We start from the raw sequence: 17,593 nt of genomic DNA, 5'->3' as shown, positions 1-17,593 counted from the left end.
ATATTGGCTCTGCAGAGCTGACAGTAATAGAGTGCTATCGTCAGGGGATTAAGTGGATTATGTGACGGGGGAGGTGGGGAAGAGGGAAGGGTAAATCCCCGCCACTGACACTGCGATCCAGGTAGGAGGCAGGGAGGTGGCGTTTGACTCGGTGCCTCCTTCTCATTATGAAAAGCTGCACCTCTGCCTCTCCGCTCGCTCAGCCACCCACAGGGACCTAAGGACACCCCAGTTAGCGTGCATCCCGCCTGCAGCGCAAAGGCAGGCACAATAAATAACATGACAAGCATCCCATTGCTTATCACTACAAAGGCGAGTCAGGAGAAAACTGAGATGACTATTCATACACTTTGTCCTTACAGAGAGGAACAAGATTTCCTCACTCCCATCACCCACCCAGAACACTGGTGATTTCCCTCCCCGTCCCCCAAATAAAACCAAACTATGTAGGCTAAAATGCAACACCCGGTCTTGTCAGCAGGTGGAGGCACGAAGCCAGTCACCGCCTTCGCTGCCAGGCCTGGTGCCTTGCAGAGCTGGGACAGGCACAGAGGTGCGGGGCAGCTACTCCTGTTCCCTTCCTGGGAAGCCTCCAAAGCCTCACTCAGTTACCAGCAGTAGCTTGAGATGTAGCGGGTACCTTTACTTGCTGGTTATGGGGTAAAGCTTGGCTAATATGAATGACTCAACTAACCCAGTGCTTGTTTGCTGCTCCAAGGGTTTCTGCCTTTCATTGGGCACCATTCAACATTGATCTTATACCCATTACCTTACTTCTGGAAAACAAATTGATAAACTGGAATACATCAACCCTCCTGTGCAGCTTCTGCATTGCAGTAAGGGGACCTGCTCCACCTAAAAGGGCGAGAGACCAAGTCCTGTCACTGCAATGCAGAAGGAAGGGAGACGGGAGTTCCAGAGTGTAGTGGCCACTGAGTTTCCACCAAGACCTGGAGACTTTCCAGCTGTCTGACCTGCAGCGCCCCAGATGAACATGCAGGCAGTGTTTTCAAGTCTCCTGCTAGTAGCAGGAAACTTCACAGCCCTCCCAGGACCCTTAGGAAGAGCTCACAGACCCCGCAAGGTGAAAGCCCCTCTTCTACATTACATGCAGCGTGATCTACCAAGTCATTTTGGCCAAGCTCCTGCCCAGCTCACATGCACCAACAGAAAGCCAGGTGGGACGTGAACCTGCAGGCACTTCATGTTCAATGTTTCTAACCCCCTGCAGAAAACCAGGGGTCCTGAAGGTTGCTCCCACTGGCAGCACCAAGCAAAGCAATATGGTGTCCCAGCACTCAGAGAGGATGTCACTGCGTGACTTGGTGACACTGATACAGTTTTCACATGGGTAGCCCAGCCTCCGAGTAAGTCACCAGGTGAGACCTGCCCACAGGTCAGGGCTGACCACCCTGATAGCTCAGACCAAGCCCAAGTGCCCAGAGACCCATTGGCTCACAGCATACTCAGACTTACTGTGACCCCCACCTGGGGCAGGGAGCAGCCTGCAAATCCTTCCTGCGGCTCCTGCCTGCAACAAGCTGCCCACCAGGGCTGGAAAAGGCCATTCCTGCTCTTCACAGCCGGGGACGAGTTCCAAAACCAGCTACCCCAGACTGAAGTTGTGCCCCGCTGCAGCTCATGCAGACCGAGGGCATCACAGCAGTGCTTGGCTCGCAGCCACGAGAGCCCAGACCTGAGCCCTGTGCCAAGCAGGGAGCCGGGGAAACGCAGCGAGCTCTATTCTCCACTCCATTAAGCAGAGAGATGCTGCAGGCAATTAGCAGTAGCTCTTGTTTTGAGACCTGCTCTTTCCAGCCCTTGCTCTCCTTCCCCCAAAGAAAGAGAAGCATCTTTATACCATCCCTGAGACCCTCCACATACAGGTAATTTTCCAGCAGGCTGGGCCAAGCACCCAGGTCATACCCACAGGAGCAGACACCACCCCACGCAGCTTCGTTTGCTAGCACACCTAATGAACAGCCGGCCGCTCACAGAGCGCCGACTTCCAGCTGAACACCTGCATTTCGTGCCCTCATTGCCAGCGTGGAGGCTGTTTGGGCAGGTCAGTGGTGGAGGGGCTACGAAGGGCAGCAGAGTCCTCAGCCCCACCTGCCTGGGGACCCCCAACCCCAGCTGTAGGAGCCCCGGCAGCCCAGAACAGGCTTTTCGAGGAGCCCACTGGCAAGGAAAGTGGAAGGGGTGCGGGAGTTCAGTGCCAGAGCTATTTCAGGGACAAGAGTTAGTAAAAATAGATGAAGAAAAAAAAACAGACGATCCTGACCAAGACAGGAGACTCCCGTGAAAGCATGGGCACGACCCAGAGCGCCTGGCAGAGCGACAAGGCAGCGGAGACCACAGGGAAGCACAGGTCCTGCCTGCCTCTGCTGCAAGCAGGAGAGGCAGATATTTAGCAGTAACCCCAGACCAAGTTGCTCCCTGGGCTCCTGCTTGCCCCTCCTAGAAGGAGCTCCTCCGGCATGGCCACAGTGGAGGCTCCATGGACAACTTGCCTGGGATTACAAAACTATTTCAGTCTTTTGCCACATATTTGGTGCCTTTGGCAAGTGGAAAGTTGCTGAGTCCCAAGCCGAGCCCCCCTTACTTTACAGTGGGAAGGGAGGTGGCAACTACTTTCAAACTCTCCTGCTGGCAACTCTGCTCCTAAAGGCTGAGCTTCCATTTCCAAATGCCAACTAGTCTTGATATAACAGGGAAAATCTAGTTTCCCTTGCCTAAGCCCATTCTGTGAGCATGGGCAGGGCACCCAGGTATCTCTCACATGGGAAACAGCAGCAAAAGCCATCTCAGCACCCTGCAAGGCACACTCGCAGCGCTCATCCATCCTGTGCGGCCACTGCAACAGCAGGATGGGGCCACACGTGCCCCACTAGCCACACACGTGCCTTGGCAAGACCCCCAGACCACAGCAGGGGAGATGTGGCATCACACACAGCACGCAGAGCTGTTCTGCCTGCCCAGCTGCATCCACTGTACACCACCAGCATCCAAGCAGCAAGGGGGACACATAGCTCGTGGGAAGCCACTCACTGCTCCTGTCCCTCCAGCCCTGAGGGCTTCAAGTAAAGATCCAGGACATTTAATGTGTTAATTCCACCTGCAAGTTGACCTTGCAACAGAGCCTGTTGTTGGCAGCAGGCAGAGGTGAGAAGGTTTCCTCTAATGGCCATCATGACATGCGGATACCCAGGAGGAGCAGCCCTTTCTGAAAGCTCCTCTCTGAGCTGCTCCTGAACCAGAAGCTTTGCCAAAGCAAGCCGCAGACTGCACGGGCAAGAGCAGGTCAGCAGGAGTTCAGCATCGCTCAGGGGGTCTCCAACAGCCCCACGCAGCAGGCTGCAATGCTCCTGAGCAGCTTGCAAACACACTGCAAGGGGAAAGAGCTGCGCAAGCCACTGCAGCCGCACTGAGCCGTTACCTCCCCATTCCCAGAAGCCCGAACAAAGACCACAGTGTGCTCAGCTGCAAAAAGCTTTTCCTGAAGTTTATGTGCAGCTAAAAATACCTTGAGAAAGTCATTAGGCAGCAGATGCAGCTGGACTGGCAGGGTTCTGCTGTGGGGCCATACCTGCAGCAGCCTTTCCTCCCGATAGCAGCCGAGCCAGCAGAGATTGGCCACCCCTGCACAGCCTTTTGAAACATCCTCCCTAAAAATTCCTGGAGGGAAAGGAATCACTGCCCCAGACAGCCTAGAAAAAAACAAACACAGAGAGCAGGAGCAGCAACAACAACTAACAGCACAGAAGAGCCGTCTTACAATGCAAAGCAGAGTGACCTTGGAGATTTCCCTGAATCCAGCAGACCTTCGTCTGGAAGCAAATGGACTCTCCCATTCACAGCTCAGCCACTCCATGCTGGGACATGCTGGGACAGGATGTTCACTGTTTCACTTGTACCAGCGGATGTGGACAAGGCATGGCAGGACTCATGTGCAGAAATGAAACGCCTTGATGCAGAGGGCTGACACCAAGTCCTCTGCTGGGCCCCCAGGAGGTAAGCTGGTGACGCAGCCAGGGCCCGCTGGGGCTCCCCTGAGCGATCAGATCCTGCAAAGCACCACCAGCGACGTGGAGCGCAACCCTGAGCCCAGCCCCACACAACACAACAGACCTTGGTGCTGCAGTGCCATCCCGCAGCACTCGGGGCATCTATGGTCACGCTGATGTGCAGTGGAAGGACAGGAATTAATCGGTTTCCCGTGCAAAGCTCAAACTGACCATGCCTCTGAGCCCACCCAGCTGCTGGACGCACCGTTCTCTCCCCACAGACAGCTCTGCCTTGATCCACAAAGGTTCCTCCGGACTCGCTGCAAACCAACATACCACTGCACAGCCACATGGGAAAACAGGACACTGTCATAGGCATGTGTGGATGAAATGACCCCATGTCTGTATTTACGCTGCTAAACAAATGATCTAAGTCAAGCTTACTCCACCACAGCTCGGGTGCTGAAAGGGTTTGGACTCTTCTGAGCAGCGCAGCACCCCTGGCCAGTGCTGCCAGGCCCCTGCCCTGGCGACGCTGGCAGCTGGAAGAAGTCACCAGCCCTTCAAAGCCATTGTCCCTCCGAGACCGAGGGGAAGCTGCTTGCCCACACGCTGCCCTGCCAGCAGCCAGCCAAGGGCTGGGAAAGGTCCTCTGGCAGCCTCAGCTCCAGCATGAGAGCAGGGCAGGGCTGGGGTTCCAGAGGCACCAACCACACAAACAAGGACACTAAGCCCTACCTGCTGTGTCCTGCCAGGGCTTCCCAGGGATGTTCTGCAGCTTTCTCGGTTAGTGACCCATGCGAACAGACCAGTCTTACAGCACCGGTGGGGCCAGATCTGCCTGGGCAGCACGTTCAAACCGCTGCCACTGCAGGGACGTCTGCCAAACGCCTCCTCTCAGATCAGCTCCCCTAGCCCCTGCATCTCCATCCCTGGGAGCTGGAAGCCGCAGGCGGTCACAGCCATCTCTCTGCAAGGCTGATTGCCACCCCGACAAAGCCAGGACCTCCAGGTTGGTGCCAGTGGGGGAAGGCATTGGAGAGAAGCCAGAAGAGGGCTGGGAGAGGTCTTGGTCACTGATGCACAAACACAACAAGACTCAGCCGAGCTTTATTACTCATTCATGTGAAATCTCACACTCTGGCGTGCTGGGAGAGACAACCCAGACGTCTGAGCACACAGCAGGCTACAGGGCCGTGCAACCACAGCACATGGCACAACACACACCTCCGCCTCACTAGGCTCCAACCACAGCTAGACAAGGGCGAAAGAGATTAATATTCTGTGTATCGCTCCCTCCATCCTCCAAAGAGCACAATGCTATTTGCTCTGTAGCCACAACTACGAGCCTGGAAGGTGTCCCTGCACCCCAGGCACAGGAGCCAGGGAGCAGACGAAACAGGGCTCTTGCCCTGACCTCCAGCTCTCCAGGCTGGTACCCGCCAAGCAGCTGGCAATGGCCCTGCTCCCTCCTGCTCTACACACAGATAACAGTGCGGGAACAAGCTGCGCCTTTGGAGTACACATATTTCTTGTTCTTTTAGTAAAGGAACAGCAGGCCGGGCCATATGGCAATTTCTCTCTGGCTACTTAGCGAGTGATACATTAACTGTGCTGGCCGAATCACATAGCACAGAAAGGTACCTGGTACCTGCTGGTCCCCCTGCCATCACTTGTAGCAATATAGTCTTCCTGCTGCCTAAAAACAGTCCTCCTACTGCCCTGGGGAAGGCGAGCTCCTCCAAAGGCGCTGAGTTAGATCGATACCAGTGCTGCTGATGCACAGCTTGGGTACTCTCCTCTCAAGGCTCTCCAGGAAGACAGCAGCAAAGCAGCAGGTTTGCATTTTCCACTTTTGGGCAGAGAAACTGGCAGCCCCTCCTCTACGCTGTGCTACAGGATACCAGTTCCCCAGCTACTGGAAGAACCATCACTCTTGCTGCAGTCCTGACAGCCAGCACCCTGCTCGCCCCTGCCCTCCTGTCTCTCTTCATCAACCTTTGCAGCCCAGAAAATTGAATATTAGACATAAGCAAGAAGGTCAGAGCTCTTTCAGCTCACAGGAGGCTGTATAAGAGCCATCAGATGGGAAGCATTAATTTTGTCTGTGCCAAGGCACTTCAGTCGATGCTGGGCCATTGCAGCTTTAGTGCGAGGACTCCAACTCAGTCTCTGGTGGATTAAGCTAATACACAGGATTACAAACTGCAACAAATGAGGGCAAAACGCACACATTTGCTCGTGCCATCCCTGCAGCAGACACAGGTGCCTCAGAGGGAGCAGCTGACAGCCAGAAAAGCAACCTGCCAGCAAGCAATAGCCAGACCTGCCAGGGGAAGACTCAGCATTTAGCTTAGCTTAGTTTTGGTCAAACAAGAGCTCTTCTGCTACCGACAGCACTTCAGCCGAGCAGAGCTGCCGTACCGGCGGGATGGGAGCACAGTCCCCAGCAGGCTCCAAGCTCCCATTCAAAGCAGCAACTTCGTGTTGGATTTGTATGCATGCAAACACACAGTAGGAACAACCTCCAACACCCTGGTACGGTTAATGCTGCCAAGATAAACCTTTCTGTAACACGGGAGGTTGAGACTGAGGAAGAACACACACCAGAAAGCCCAGCACTGAGGCTAGGGCTCCGCCACTTACAATCTCTGTGTCAGCAGTTCTCAGTGACATTTGCAATGAATTAGCAGGATCTGGCGGTATGGCAATGCTGCAAAAAACCTCTGAGGATTAACAGTGATCTATTGAGGCAAGAAATTGGGAAGTGCTGAGGAAGCTGCTGTGACCCAAGGCAATTGCAGCTCCTTCCACGTGGCTTTCCCGGGCCAAACCTGCAGTTACTGCTCCTGAACCCAGCAGCACAGCGTGGCCAGGAGCTGGCACAAGTGCCTCCTTAACGGCTCCCCACTGCCCACAGGCACCCTCCTGCTCTCAGCTGGCCAGGAGTTGTCCAGGTGAGACAGGGCTGTCCTGCTGCTTCAATCCCCTCCTGCTCAGAGTGATTCCTGAGCACAGAAGGAGAGACCTAAGTCTCTTAATACCTGCTTAGTCAGGTCACTAGGCTTTTTTAAATTCAGATGGAAGTCAGGATCTTCACCCTCTGTGGACTGTTGGCTGTGAAGGTGGCGTGCCAGGCCAGCAGAGAACCACCCCAGGGAAGAGGTGATGCACAGCTGCCCTTTTTTAGCAATTTGTACAAAAAAATCTGCCAGCAAAGGAAGCGTGTGGAGCAGCCAAGAATTCCCTGCAGCGCCTTCTAGCTAATTAACAAGCTGCCAAATGTAAGGTCAGCTGGAAATTACAGCCAGCTCCCTGCATGGGTTCAACTCAGGTACAAGGAGGATTTAAAGGGAATTTAAAAAAAGTAGTCTACCTTTGCATGCACAACCCATCCACAGGGCAAGAGTTGTGTGTTCAGTCAGAGATGCAGGGTGTCCAAAGGAAACAGCCCTGTGTGGGTACGGGCAGACGATGGACCAGCTCCTCTCCGCTGAATAGGGCCAGAGCTACAGCAGGGGAGGGGGAGAAGAGTGGGAGGCCTCCGCAGAGCTGAATTACTCCATTATATTGAATCAAGAGAAGCATCTCTCTGTCCAAGAGCAGCGGGTACAAGCAGTGCTATTTTGTACTTGCTGCAACTGTACTTGATCTCCTGCACTGCTGACACCTACAGAAACCCAACACCCCCCACACTTGTAAGGTTCCCCCCACCTCTATTGCATTTCTTTACAAAAGAAGACCCAAGAAAAAGCAGCACCAGGGAGCAGCAGTCAAAGTCCAAGTCAAACTCAGGCCAAGTGGGAAAAGCAAATCCCCACCTGACCTCCCCTCCAGCAGGCAAATAATGAGCCTCCCCCGAGAGCCACCATGGGCTAAACGACCTCCCCAGCCCAGCAAACAGAACAGTGAGGAGGCAAGGGGCTCCAGACCTGTTGGTACGCTCAGCACTTTCCAGTGGCTTTTATGTAAAGAGCCCAAGTTCATTAAATCACTGGCCTGTGTGTGACTGCCAAGGCTACAGCACAGACCCTGCACAATCTCCCAGCTCCCCCAGCAGCTCAGGGTGCCCGCTGCCTCCAGCTCCTGCTCAGCCCTGGCCAGCCCCAGCGAGAGGCTTTCCCAGAGCACCGATGCCGCACTGCTCAAGCGGGGACAAGCACCACGCCAGCACAGACACGAGCAGGGTCCTCTGCAGCAAAATCACTGGTCACCAACCTGCGGATGCTCTGGGGGCCAGGCTGAGCCCTCCACACCCTGGATGCTGCTCCAAGGAGGGAGTGAGAGGGGAAATTAAGGATGAGGCCAGTGCCTTAAATAAGTGCCTTACGTTGCAAAGCGGGCATCTGGGTTATTTCAGGGCCCGCCTCCTTTCTCATACAATGTACACCCTTAAAAAAAAAAAGCGTGTAATCCAAGCAACAGCTGATGCTACAGAGGATGAGCTGCCCCCTCACTTATTTCAATGCGAAGGTGTGTGGGCAGAGAAGCGCGGAGTTGCTCTTAGATGCTTAAAGAGCAATCCAAGCCTCCATAGTTTTGCAAACCTCCTCTCCCCCTTCCCCCAACGTGTCCTCAGAGAGCACAGATCTGGTTTTTAAAGTTACTGCTTAGAATGTGGGAAGGGAGAGCGTGAGGCAGACTGTTTTTCAGGCTGAGCCTGCCTCCCCGCACCGTCCCCCCAGGCGCCAGCACTGCTGCGGCCCCGCTGGCGCACAGGCCACTCATCAGGGACTTTGGCTGCATGGCCTTGGGGACGGACACCTGGGATCCTCCCTCAAGCCAAGCCGAGGCTATCAGGCTGGATGAGGCCTCTGCAAAAGGGCTGGGGATGGTGCCAGCAGGTAGCCTGGCATCACCCTCTGTCCCAGGACACAGCCTGGCTGCCAGCTCCCCCACGCAGGGACAAGCTGCTCCTCCTTGCTTTTTTTCTTTTTGGTAATGCACAGGTCCAAAAACAAGAGGTAACAGCATTGCTGTAAGGGGAGGAACACAGGAACAGAAGAGTCCTCCAAGGCAGAAGCAAATTCCCTTCCTTCCTCCACTCATTTCCATTTGTGCTGCTGGGAGGAGGCATCCCCCTTTGCGGCTAAGACGCTCTTGCAGCACCGCAGAAAGGCAGCCCCTCCACCTGAGGCATGGGGCCTCCCATGGTCCCTGCCCTCCCTCCTGCCGTTTGGTTTTCAGGGTGTGAGAAGGAAGGGTGGGCACAGCCAGCCCTCACGCGAAGGAATAGGCACGTATTTCCCCCAGGGGGTTTCTGTGTGTTTTTACACACATGGCAGGACCATCCCATACACCACCGCAGTATTTGTCCGCAGCCGCCGTAACCTTTGCTCGTGGTGCTCGCCACTTCTTGCCTGCGGCTGTCCGATGTTGGCCAGGGAAGGAGTTGCACGCTGGTGGTGTGTGCCCGCGGCTGGGCTGGCCCCGTGCTCCTTTGGGGGTCCTTGCTCAGGAACACTTCTGACTCCCTTACCTCACCCATACCCGGGGCTCCTGCTATCACCCATCGGAGAGCGTGGCCCAGCTCAACACCCTCTGCCCCAGGAGCACAAGGCCTCCCAGCCATGCATCAGACCTGCATGGAGGCACCCCAAGGAGCACCCATGAGTGCTGGGTGTGTCTCCCCAGAGGCAGCTGCACCTCAAACTGCTTCGCTGCCAGACACTGGAGCGGCCCACCCCTGCCGAACACTCTTGTCCAGAGTCGCAGGGAAAGGGTCAGCTTTGCTTTTGATGATGGTCCATCCATCTTTCTGAAGCTCCTTCACGCTCTGTTCTGGAAAGGTCGGCACAGCTGAGAGCTATTCCTGGGGAGCCTAAAAATGCTGTGGCTGAATCAGCACCAAGGCCCTGCCCTGCTGCTCGTGCCCACGAGGCCACTGCAAACCCCTGCCGCTGCCTCCCTGCGGGGCTGTGCCGTGCAAGGAAGCCACGCTGCCAGCGGCCCCCTTGGAGGAGGCAGAGACAGGCACGCGCAGAGGCAGAGTCACACAGAAGCAGCCCAGCTTCCCTGCTGCTCTGCTGGCCCAGGCATGCATCAGTGTCACAGCGAGGGCTGTGACAGCAGACAGTTATCTTGCTTCCCCGTGCCGCAGGCTGGAGCGATGCCAGCCCCCAGGGCTTTTGTTTCCATATCCGCTCAGGCCAGCACAGCACTTGCAAGGGACAGTTTCAAAGCTGTCTCTGGTCGCAGACTCAGGTCCAGAGGCAGCATCGACACTGCCCTCTCTCACCCACGGCCCATCACTCGCTCCCCTGCATCCTCAGGGCATGGGAAGAAGGGCATGGGACTAACACGGCAAGTCCAGGACAGTAACTCCTGAGCTTGTACCAGTTGCACAAAGAGCAAACGGCTCACAAGCGCTGCCCCTGGCTGTGATCCCACACGCAGGGACTGCCTACCCTCTCCGTATCTGCTTCCCTGCAGCTGGAAGCCAGAGGCTGAGAGCTCCCAGCGGCTGTGTCTACGTTGACACAAAAAGCAGAAGAGCACAGATCAGTGACTCTAAGTGCTGGGCATGCCGCTCCAGATCGATTGCTGGTAGCTGGGGCCAGGCTTTTCTCCATAATCCTACTGCATCTCTGCAAGACAGGACAGTAACACCACAACAACACACCTCAGCTTTCGAGTGCAGGACTCTGGTGTCCTACAGGACAGATTTTCCCTTCAATTCATTATGTCTCTAATAAGTCATGTGCTACGATTTCTTGCCTCACTTGCCTGGAGCTGCGGTAGCTCTGGAAGACTTCAGCTGGCCTGTTTTGTCCTGATCACCCCCCCAGGCATGCAGCTGGGCAGCCGCCAGCTCCATCACTGGCTCCAGCACAGAGGGAGCAGCCCAGCCCTGCGCCCCAGCCCCAGGCGCCGGCTCAGGTCTCAGTCTGGCAGAGTCTGCAATACTGGTGGTTGCAGATAGCAGCACTACACTGGGCAAGACACAAGGGCTGGGGCCCAGAAAATTAAGAGCCAGAAGACTAGGGCTTTCCACAAACAGTTTATAAACTGGGAATACCAAATTTTGGCTGTCTTTGGAATTCAGACCTTCAAAGGGGACGATTCAGAGCCATGAAAATGTGTAGCCATCAATGTATTTTCCTTTCATCCTTCCCAGTCCACATTAGTCCTAGTTATCAAGGAGATGGCTCCCAAGGGCAACCTCACAAGAGCCAACTGCCACGGCAGCTATCAAAATCTCCCAGGGGCAGCAAAACCAGCAAACAGCACACCCACCTCTTCCCACTCCTACCTCCTGGTGGCCTTTGGGCACTGCTCAGCTTCACCAGGACAGAACCAACCACAATGTCACAGCTCTCCCTTGTATCATTAACTATTAGAAACAAAAGTTGGAAGGTGCATTTTTCAGTGCAGTTGCAGGTTTAAACCTCTCCAGAAGTCCACAAACGTTTGCAGCCTCCAGCTCCCAGCTCACCTAAGCAAAATGGCCCGCAGCACCTTATAAAGCCTCTGGGATTTTGCTACCCCAATATTCACAGCTGTGCTCAGCACCGCATCCAAAAATCAGGCAGGAACATTTCTCATTGCCCTTCCAGGCAGTTTACCTCCAACTGCAGCCCCTGGGCTATGAGCCAAACTAAGGGGCAAGCCAGGCAGCTGTCTCCCTTCTCCAGGACCTGGGAGCAAGCAGCACTCTCTCCAGTTGCTGTGAGGATGAGGTCAGTCTCCCCTCAATGCTAAAAGCTCTGCTTGAAAAATTGCTGAGCTAGCAGAAACTGCCACTTCAGTTTTACCCATTTCCTGTTATTAGATAAACAGCATCAGAGAGCTGAGCTCCTGCTAGCCTGGGCCATGCTACATTTACTGCAACAGCCACTGCCTTCAGCAGGTGAATACTGGCACATCTTGATTTCAACAGGAGCCAGGGCACAGTATGAATTATTTGTGGTAAGGCTGACCTATTTAACAGCAGAAAGGCAGCATTCATTTGAGCCCAGATTCCCCAGAGGCTGCTGGTGTCACTTTACCCCACAGGATAATACAACCCCGTCGCTATCTCTGGGCATCTTGGCTTGCAGGGGGTGTGGCAGTAACCATCCTAGGCTGTTCCTGCCATGCTCTCAACATTTCTCTTGGCAGACAAGTGACACCTCCACATCCCTTTCCATGCAAACTACTCCTGGCCTGCAACTAGCTTCTGTTGATCAGCTTTAATCAGTGCTTTGCGACCATCATAGACAACACACATAGGAAGCAGAGCAGGGTGAACCCACAGGGCCTTGAAACAGCAAAGCCACTGCTGACAGCCCTGTTTCAGGCAGACCAGGGCCAGAGTATGCAAGCAGTGTTTGCAGGGTGGCTGCCAATTTCTGCAGCTATTCAGGATGCCTCTCTGCACAGCTGCTTCTAAGCTCTTGTAGTCTCTAATATTGGCTCCCATCCTCTGTGCACAGGCTAAGGCAGCCTGGAAGGGGTATTTCACATGGAGAAGATGCTGAAGTCTTGGTGATACATTTCTGTAGACCATCTCGAATCATAGATCTCCACCACGTCGCTGTGGACCTTACCTTTGTCTGCCAGAGACAGTGTGCTGTTGAAGTACTGCTCCTCCACAGTCCATGCTGTGTCATTGATCTTGTTAGACACCCCACAGGATCCAACACAGCTCACCTTGATGGCTGTTGAGAGAGAGCACACACATGAGCACTGGAAGAAAGCAAAACCTCATGTTCAGACTTGCTTCAGTTACTGTATGTGGGCTTGTGCAGGAGTGTGAACACACACACAGGGTGGAAAAATGGAGCAAAGGAATTGGGTCAAGCTTTCATTTCAGAAGCACATTTCCCCCTTACTCTCAGCACTATAGCACACTCCTTGCTACCCCAGTGCTATTCCCAGCTGTTATCACCACTGAAGTCCTCGTGCTGGCCCTCCTTGGACTGCATAAACCCTTAACAGCAGTGATTTCAGCTCCCTGAGAGGCAACCCTCTCTCTAGTTTTCTCCCAAATGAACCAATATCCCCTCCCAATATGTGCACATCCCCTGCCCTCAGGCTGACAGCAGAGACCTTTGTGACAGCAATGCTCTCCTATACACTCAGATGTCCCTGTCTGGACAGGGATGAGCCGCAGAGGGCTGTGCTGCCTCCCACCCCACACAGAGCCAGGCATCCCACCAGCCCTGGGAGGAGAGACATGTTCAGCACGAGCCCATTAGCCAGCTAAACAAGGTGTACTGTCCTGTCTGCAGCAGCAGCAGAGAGCTGGCCCCTCCAGCACAGCATGAACAAGCCCAGCTGCTGCTTGAGTTCACAGCCCACCCACCCTCACGGACATCCCCAGTCCCTGGAAGCCTGCCCCAGTGTCCTAGGGTTGGTCTCTACTTCAACAACGTACAGCAGAAGCACTTTGCCCCTTAACGCTTGTCCTGCATCAAGACTTCTGATCATATTTGATAAGCATGTTGCTTCTCAGCAGCCAGAGACCACTCTAAGTGGCTTCCGACTCTTGTTAGAGACACAGGGCTCACAGCAAAGCCACGCAGCAAGGTCTGGAAGCATCTGAGATGCCACTTGAACTTCCCAAAGCAAGGAGAGGAACTTGAGCCATGTTTGTGCCTTGCCTTGGGAAAGTCACCCCAGAGCTTGCTCTGCACTGTGGCTTCCAGAAGGGCCACGTGGCTTTTAGAAGAGCTACCCACAAGACATTTTCAGTTAGTCTTGGCCAATTTGCAGCAGGTTGAAATAAGGCTCTGATGTTGACACTGGACCAGAGACAGACAAACGTGACAGGACTGGCCTCGTGGCACAGCAGATGATAACCTGCAGTGCTACCCCCACACAGGGGGGATGCAAAAAGACCTATTTGCGGCACAAACAGGACCTTCAGGGTTTTCCCAGCCTGAGCATCTCCTGTCCTGATACTCACCAGGTTTTGCAGCACTTTAATGGATCCCACAGAACCCCATCACTGAATTTGTCAGGTGAATAGTTCTGCTAGCAGGAAGGCTGCAGGAACTACCAGACAGACTCTTTTCCCGTTTCACCCATCTGCTGCCCTGTATTCAAGCCATGTCTCACAGGAAGCATCTCCCTGTGAGGCAGGTGGCCAATCTGCGTTGCCTTAAGAGCTCTCCCCCTCCCCACTCCGCAAGCCTTCTCAGCCACGCTGATCTCACCGCCTCCACCCACCTACCCAAACACTGAGGGCTGCAAGTAATGAATACTGCTTGCAACCACGTCAAACAGCTCGCCAGAGTGCCCACCTTGCCAGCATGACCATGTCCTCCACATTGACTCAAGACAGGGTAGAAAGAAACCCCCAAACCCAGACCTCTCTGCAGAGGGAATGCACAGTTCTTGCCCCAGCCCCTTTACCTGTGCTTTGCTGCATGCATTCAGGTGGAACGGGCTCCTCAGGGCTTAAACTCTCTAATCCCACAATGAAGAACCCCCACCAGACCTGCTGCAAGATCTTCACAGCCTGATCATGACTTTTAACACAAGGGCCGATCCAAGGGCTGTTTTATACTCAAGGGCAAGGCAGCTCCAGATGCCAACTCTCATTAAACAAACATCAATATAGCAGCAAGGCCAACACATCGGCTCGCTTGTTTGTGTCTGCAGTGGGCATTGGCACTTCCGAGGCAGCGGATGAACAGGAGAGCGTGGCCTGCAATGGGAGCTGCCTGCACCACGGCACATAGCACACCTGGTCTGAGCTGACACAGGTCCCCTCCCCAAAGCAAGCCATGACACTGAACCCCCCTGCACACCCCCAGGTGATATCCAATCCTCTCTTTTGCCAGGTGGCAGAGCCAAAACCACATAGCAGGTTCAGCATCAGGAGCAGGGAGTGGTTTTAGCAGGGTGACATTCTGCGTACCCAGGGGTTGGTACCAGCTCTCATACTCCCACCTTGCACGTACTGCCACGTCTCTGGGCTCACGTCAAGCCTGCTCTGCCCCAAGTTCGCCCAGATAACTCGGATGGCTCAACTCAGATCAAGCCCAGGCTCAAATGCTCCACTCCCACATTTTCACATGGGAGATGCGAGCGAGAAAAGCCCAACCAAGAACTGAAGAACATTCACATCCTTCGGGAGCAACAGCCCCTGAACAGGCTCCCCCTCAGCCTCCCTTTCCCACAGAAGTTTATAGATCACCACCATCTGTTGCAACACCCAGATAAGGGGATGATGGTCTTTAATTCAAGCCTGCTTGCTGCATTGCAGAGCTGAGGCACTCCTGTTCCTGGAAGGTGGGTGGGTGGGCATGTTCAACACACACACACTATGGCCCATCTCCCTTCCCACAGCAGACAGAGACTCAGCAACCAAAGGCAGTAGGTTTGCAGCCTGACACTCAGAGCCAACCCTTGGCTGGTGGTCCCTGCTGCGATGGTGGATCCCACTATAACCCACCATTAGGGCTGAAATCAGACGGTGTCTAAAAGTCTCACTGCTTCTCCATCAAAGGCACAGGAGCTGTCGGCTCCAAGGCTTCTCAATTAACCACCAACATCCCAAACTGGTGTGGCTACAGCCAGCTTCTACCTACAAAGGATGGTTCCTTGGGGGAGAGCTCTGGGGCTCTCAGCCTCCCAGTCCTGTGTCCCCACTGAGGGCAGCCCTCTCCAGCCACGTTCCTGACCATCTCATACACCCTGGGGCTGCCATTCTAGGTGCGTGAGGGCAACTGAAGGGGCAGAAAGCAACACTTCAATCCAAAAAGCTTGAAGGCAGTTTCACAGCAGTGGACAAGCTCTCTTTCATACCCTCTCCACTCTCCAAAGTTGTCAGCATACCATTACCAGGTGCCCCAAGTCACCAGATGTAAGACAAGGACAAGACTCAGAGCAGTTCAAGGAGGAGAGGATTTGTTATGGAGCATCTTCTCCAAACCTACTCCAGAAACGTGAGCCCCCGCCTCACTGGGGGAGAAACGGTATGGACAACAGCTCTGAGCAATTGCATTGCCCCACGGCTGGGAGCAGGGCTATGACTGGATACAGGGATTATGTGTGCCAGCGTATTCCCCAGGCTCCTGGAGGAACCAGCAGATCCCCAGGCCCCCACAGGGTGGGCAACACTGGGAGCAGCGGGTCCAGGGCATCCAGGGAGACCCCCTCCATTTCATCCCCACAGCCACAGCAGGAAAGCGTGGCAGCTGCAGGGCTCTCGTTCCCCTCAGGTTATCCAGGAGGTTTCAGAAGCACCTGGTTCAACAGGTCAAACCATTTATCTTATTCCTAACCAGGTTTTGGAGCAGCTAACCATGAAATCAGCCTCTCCACAAGCATCCCATGGGCAGAGGAAGATACTGTCAGGGCTGGGCTGTCACGTGTGGGCTCCTGCCCACAAGCAGGAGGAGGGACACGGGGCAGTGACAGGCACCACTTGGGCATGTGGCACTGGGGGCAGCTGCAAGCTAAAAACGGCATCAGCAGGACAGGTCTGGCAAACTGGCACCATCAGAGCTCCTGCAACTGCAGCCACCTGAGGTGCAAAGCTTGTCAGCCTGACTATCAGGAAGTGAAATGCACAGTCTGAGCCTTTCCAAGGCCTCCCTTCCAGGCATCTCCGTGCCAAGCTGCAGATAGAGCAAATAAGAAAAATTTCTACATCAGAACAGACCAGTTCCAGTTATTAGAAACACATTAAAAATGCCTCTGGAATCCAGTGCTACCAGTGGCCCCAGTTACCGTTCTCCTGCTCCCTTGTTTACCCAGGCTGCTTTGAATAAATACAGGGGAAAAAAAAAAGTCAAAAAACATTAAGGGAAGTGGAAGGGGGAGGCAAAGAGAGCAAGCAGACAAGAAGCGAATTACAAAGCCATGCAGAAGACAAGAGCCCTTCACCCCTGCAGTCCCCTGGGGATTCAGGGAAGCAGGCAGCTTCGCATCCAGCCAGACACATCTTTAGCAATGCGCTACAACACGTGCCAAGTGCTGGAAATAAAAGGAGACAGCTCAGCCATATCCATCTCTGCATGAAGTAAAAATAGAGATGCCAGGAGCTGGGCATGTCTGCCTTCTTCCAAGGTGATTTAAGGAGAGCACATAGACTTCAAATTACTTTTTCTGGCGACCCAGTGAGCTGCCCTCCTCGGGAGAGCTGGCATTGCACCTCGGGCAAGAGGAAAGCAGAGGACACGCATCTCCCTCCGCGGCCAGCGGCAGGTTGTACATGCACATCCCTACTTCCAGAATCCAGTCAAGTCCTGAGTGAGCAGAGAGTCACCAGCCACCCTGCGCTCCGCAGCATGGCCAGCCCCAATCCCAAGTGACCCCCTCCAGCTTCAAGTCCTATCTATGTCACACGCCCGCTGCAACAGGTACGGGTAAGAGACAGCAGTGGAGTGAAGGAGATGCTAACAGCTTGGTCAGTTTAGGTTTTCTGGGGTGGGGAAGCAGCAAAAAGCTACAACGTTCTGGGGTGGCGGCTGTTGCATTTGGCAGCAGCTTTTGCAGGACAAACAGACTGTCCCTTCGTTCCCCTTCCTCCTCAAGGACGGCCAAAGAGTTGGCGACAGATCTGAACTGGCACCTACAAACAGCCCTGGGTTTTTGCCAGCTGAAGCCTACTTGAGCCAGCACATGGGCTCGGCCACGTCTGCTGGACCCAG

The 17,593-nt window shown here is 54.5% G+C and overlaps 1 protein-coding gene across 1 annotated transcript in view; it reads right to left on the bottom strand.

Annotated features, from left to right (window-relative positions):
* Positions 1–17,593, bottom strand: part of ARRDC1 (arrestin domain containing 1) — a 41,318-nt gene that overhangs the window by 9,753 nt on the left and 13,972 nt on the right. Inside the window, exon 2 of the mRNA XM_075111874.1 lies at positions 12,536–12,646. Within this exon, the coding sequence (XP_074967975.1) occupies positions 12,536–12,646 (111 nt within the window). The remainder of the gene's footprint in view (positions 1–12,535; positions 12,647–17,593) is intronic.

The sequence above is a fragment of the Phalacrocorax aristotelis genome, chromosome 17 (assembly GCF_949628215.1).
Source record: "Phalacrocorax aristotelis chromosome 17, bGulAri2.1, whole genome shotgun sequence".
Lineage (NCBI taxonomy): Eukaryota > Metazoa > Chordata > Aves > Suliformes > Phalacrocoracidae > Phalacrocorax > Phalacrocorax aristotelis.
This window is presented reverse-complemented; position numbering and strand designations above follow the sequence as displayed.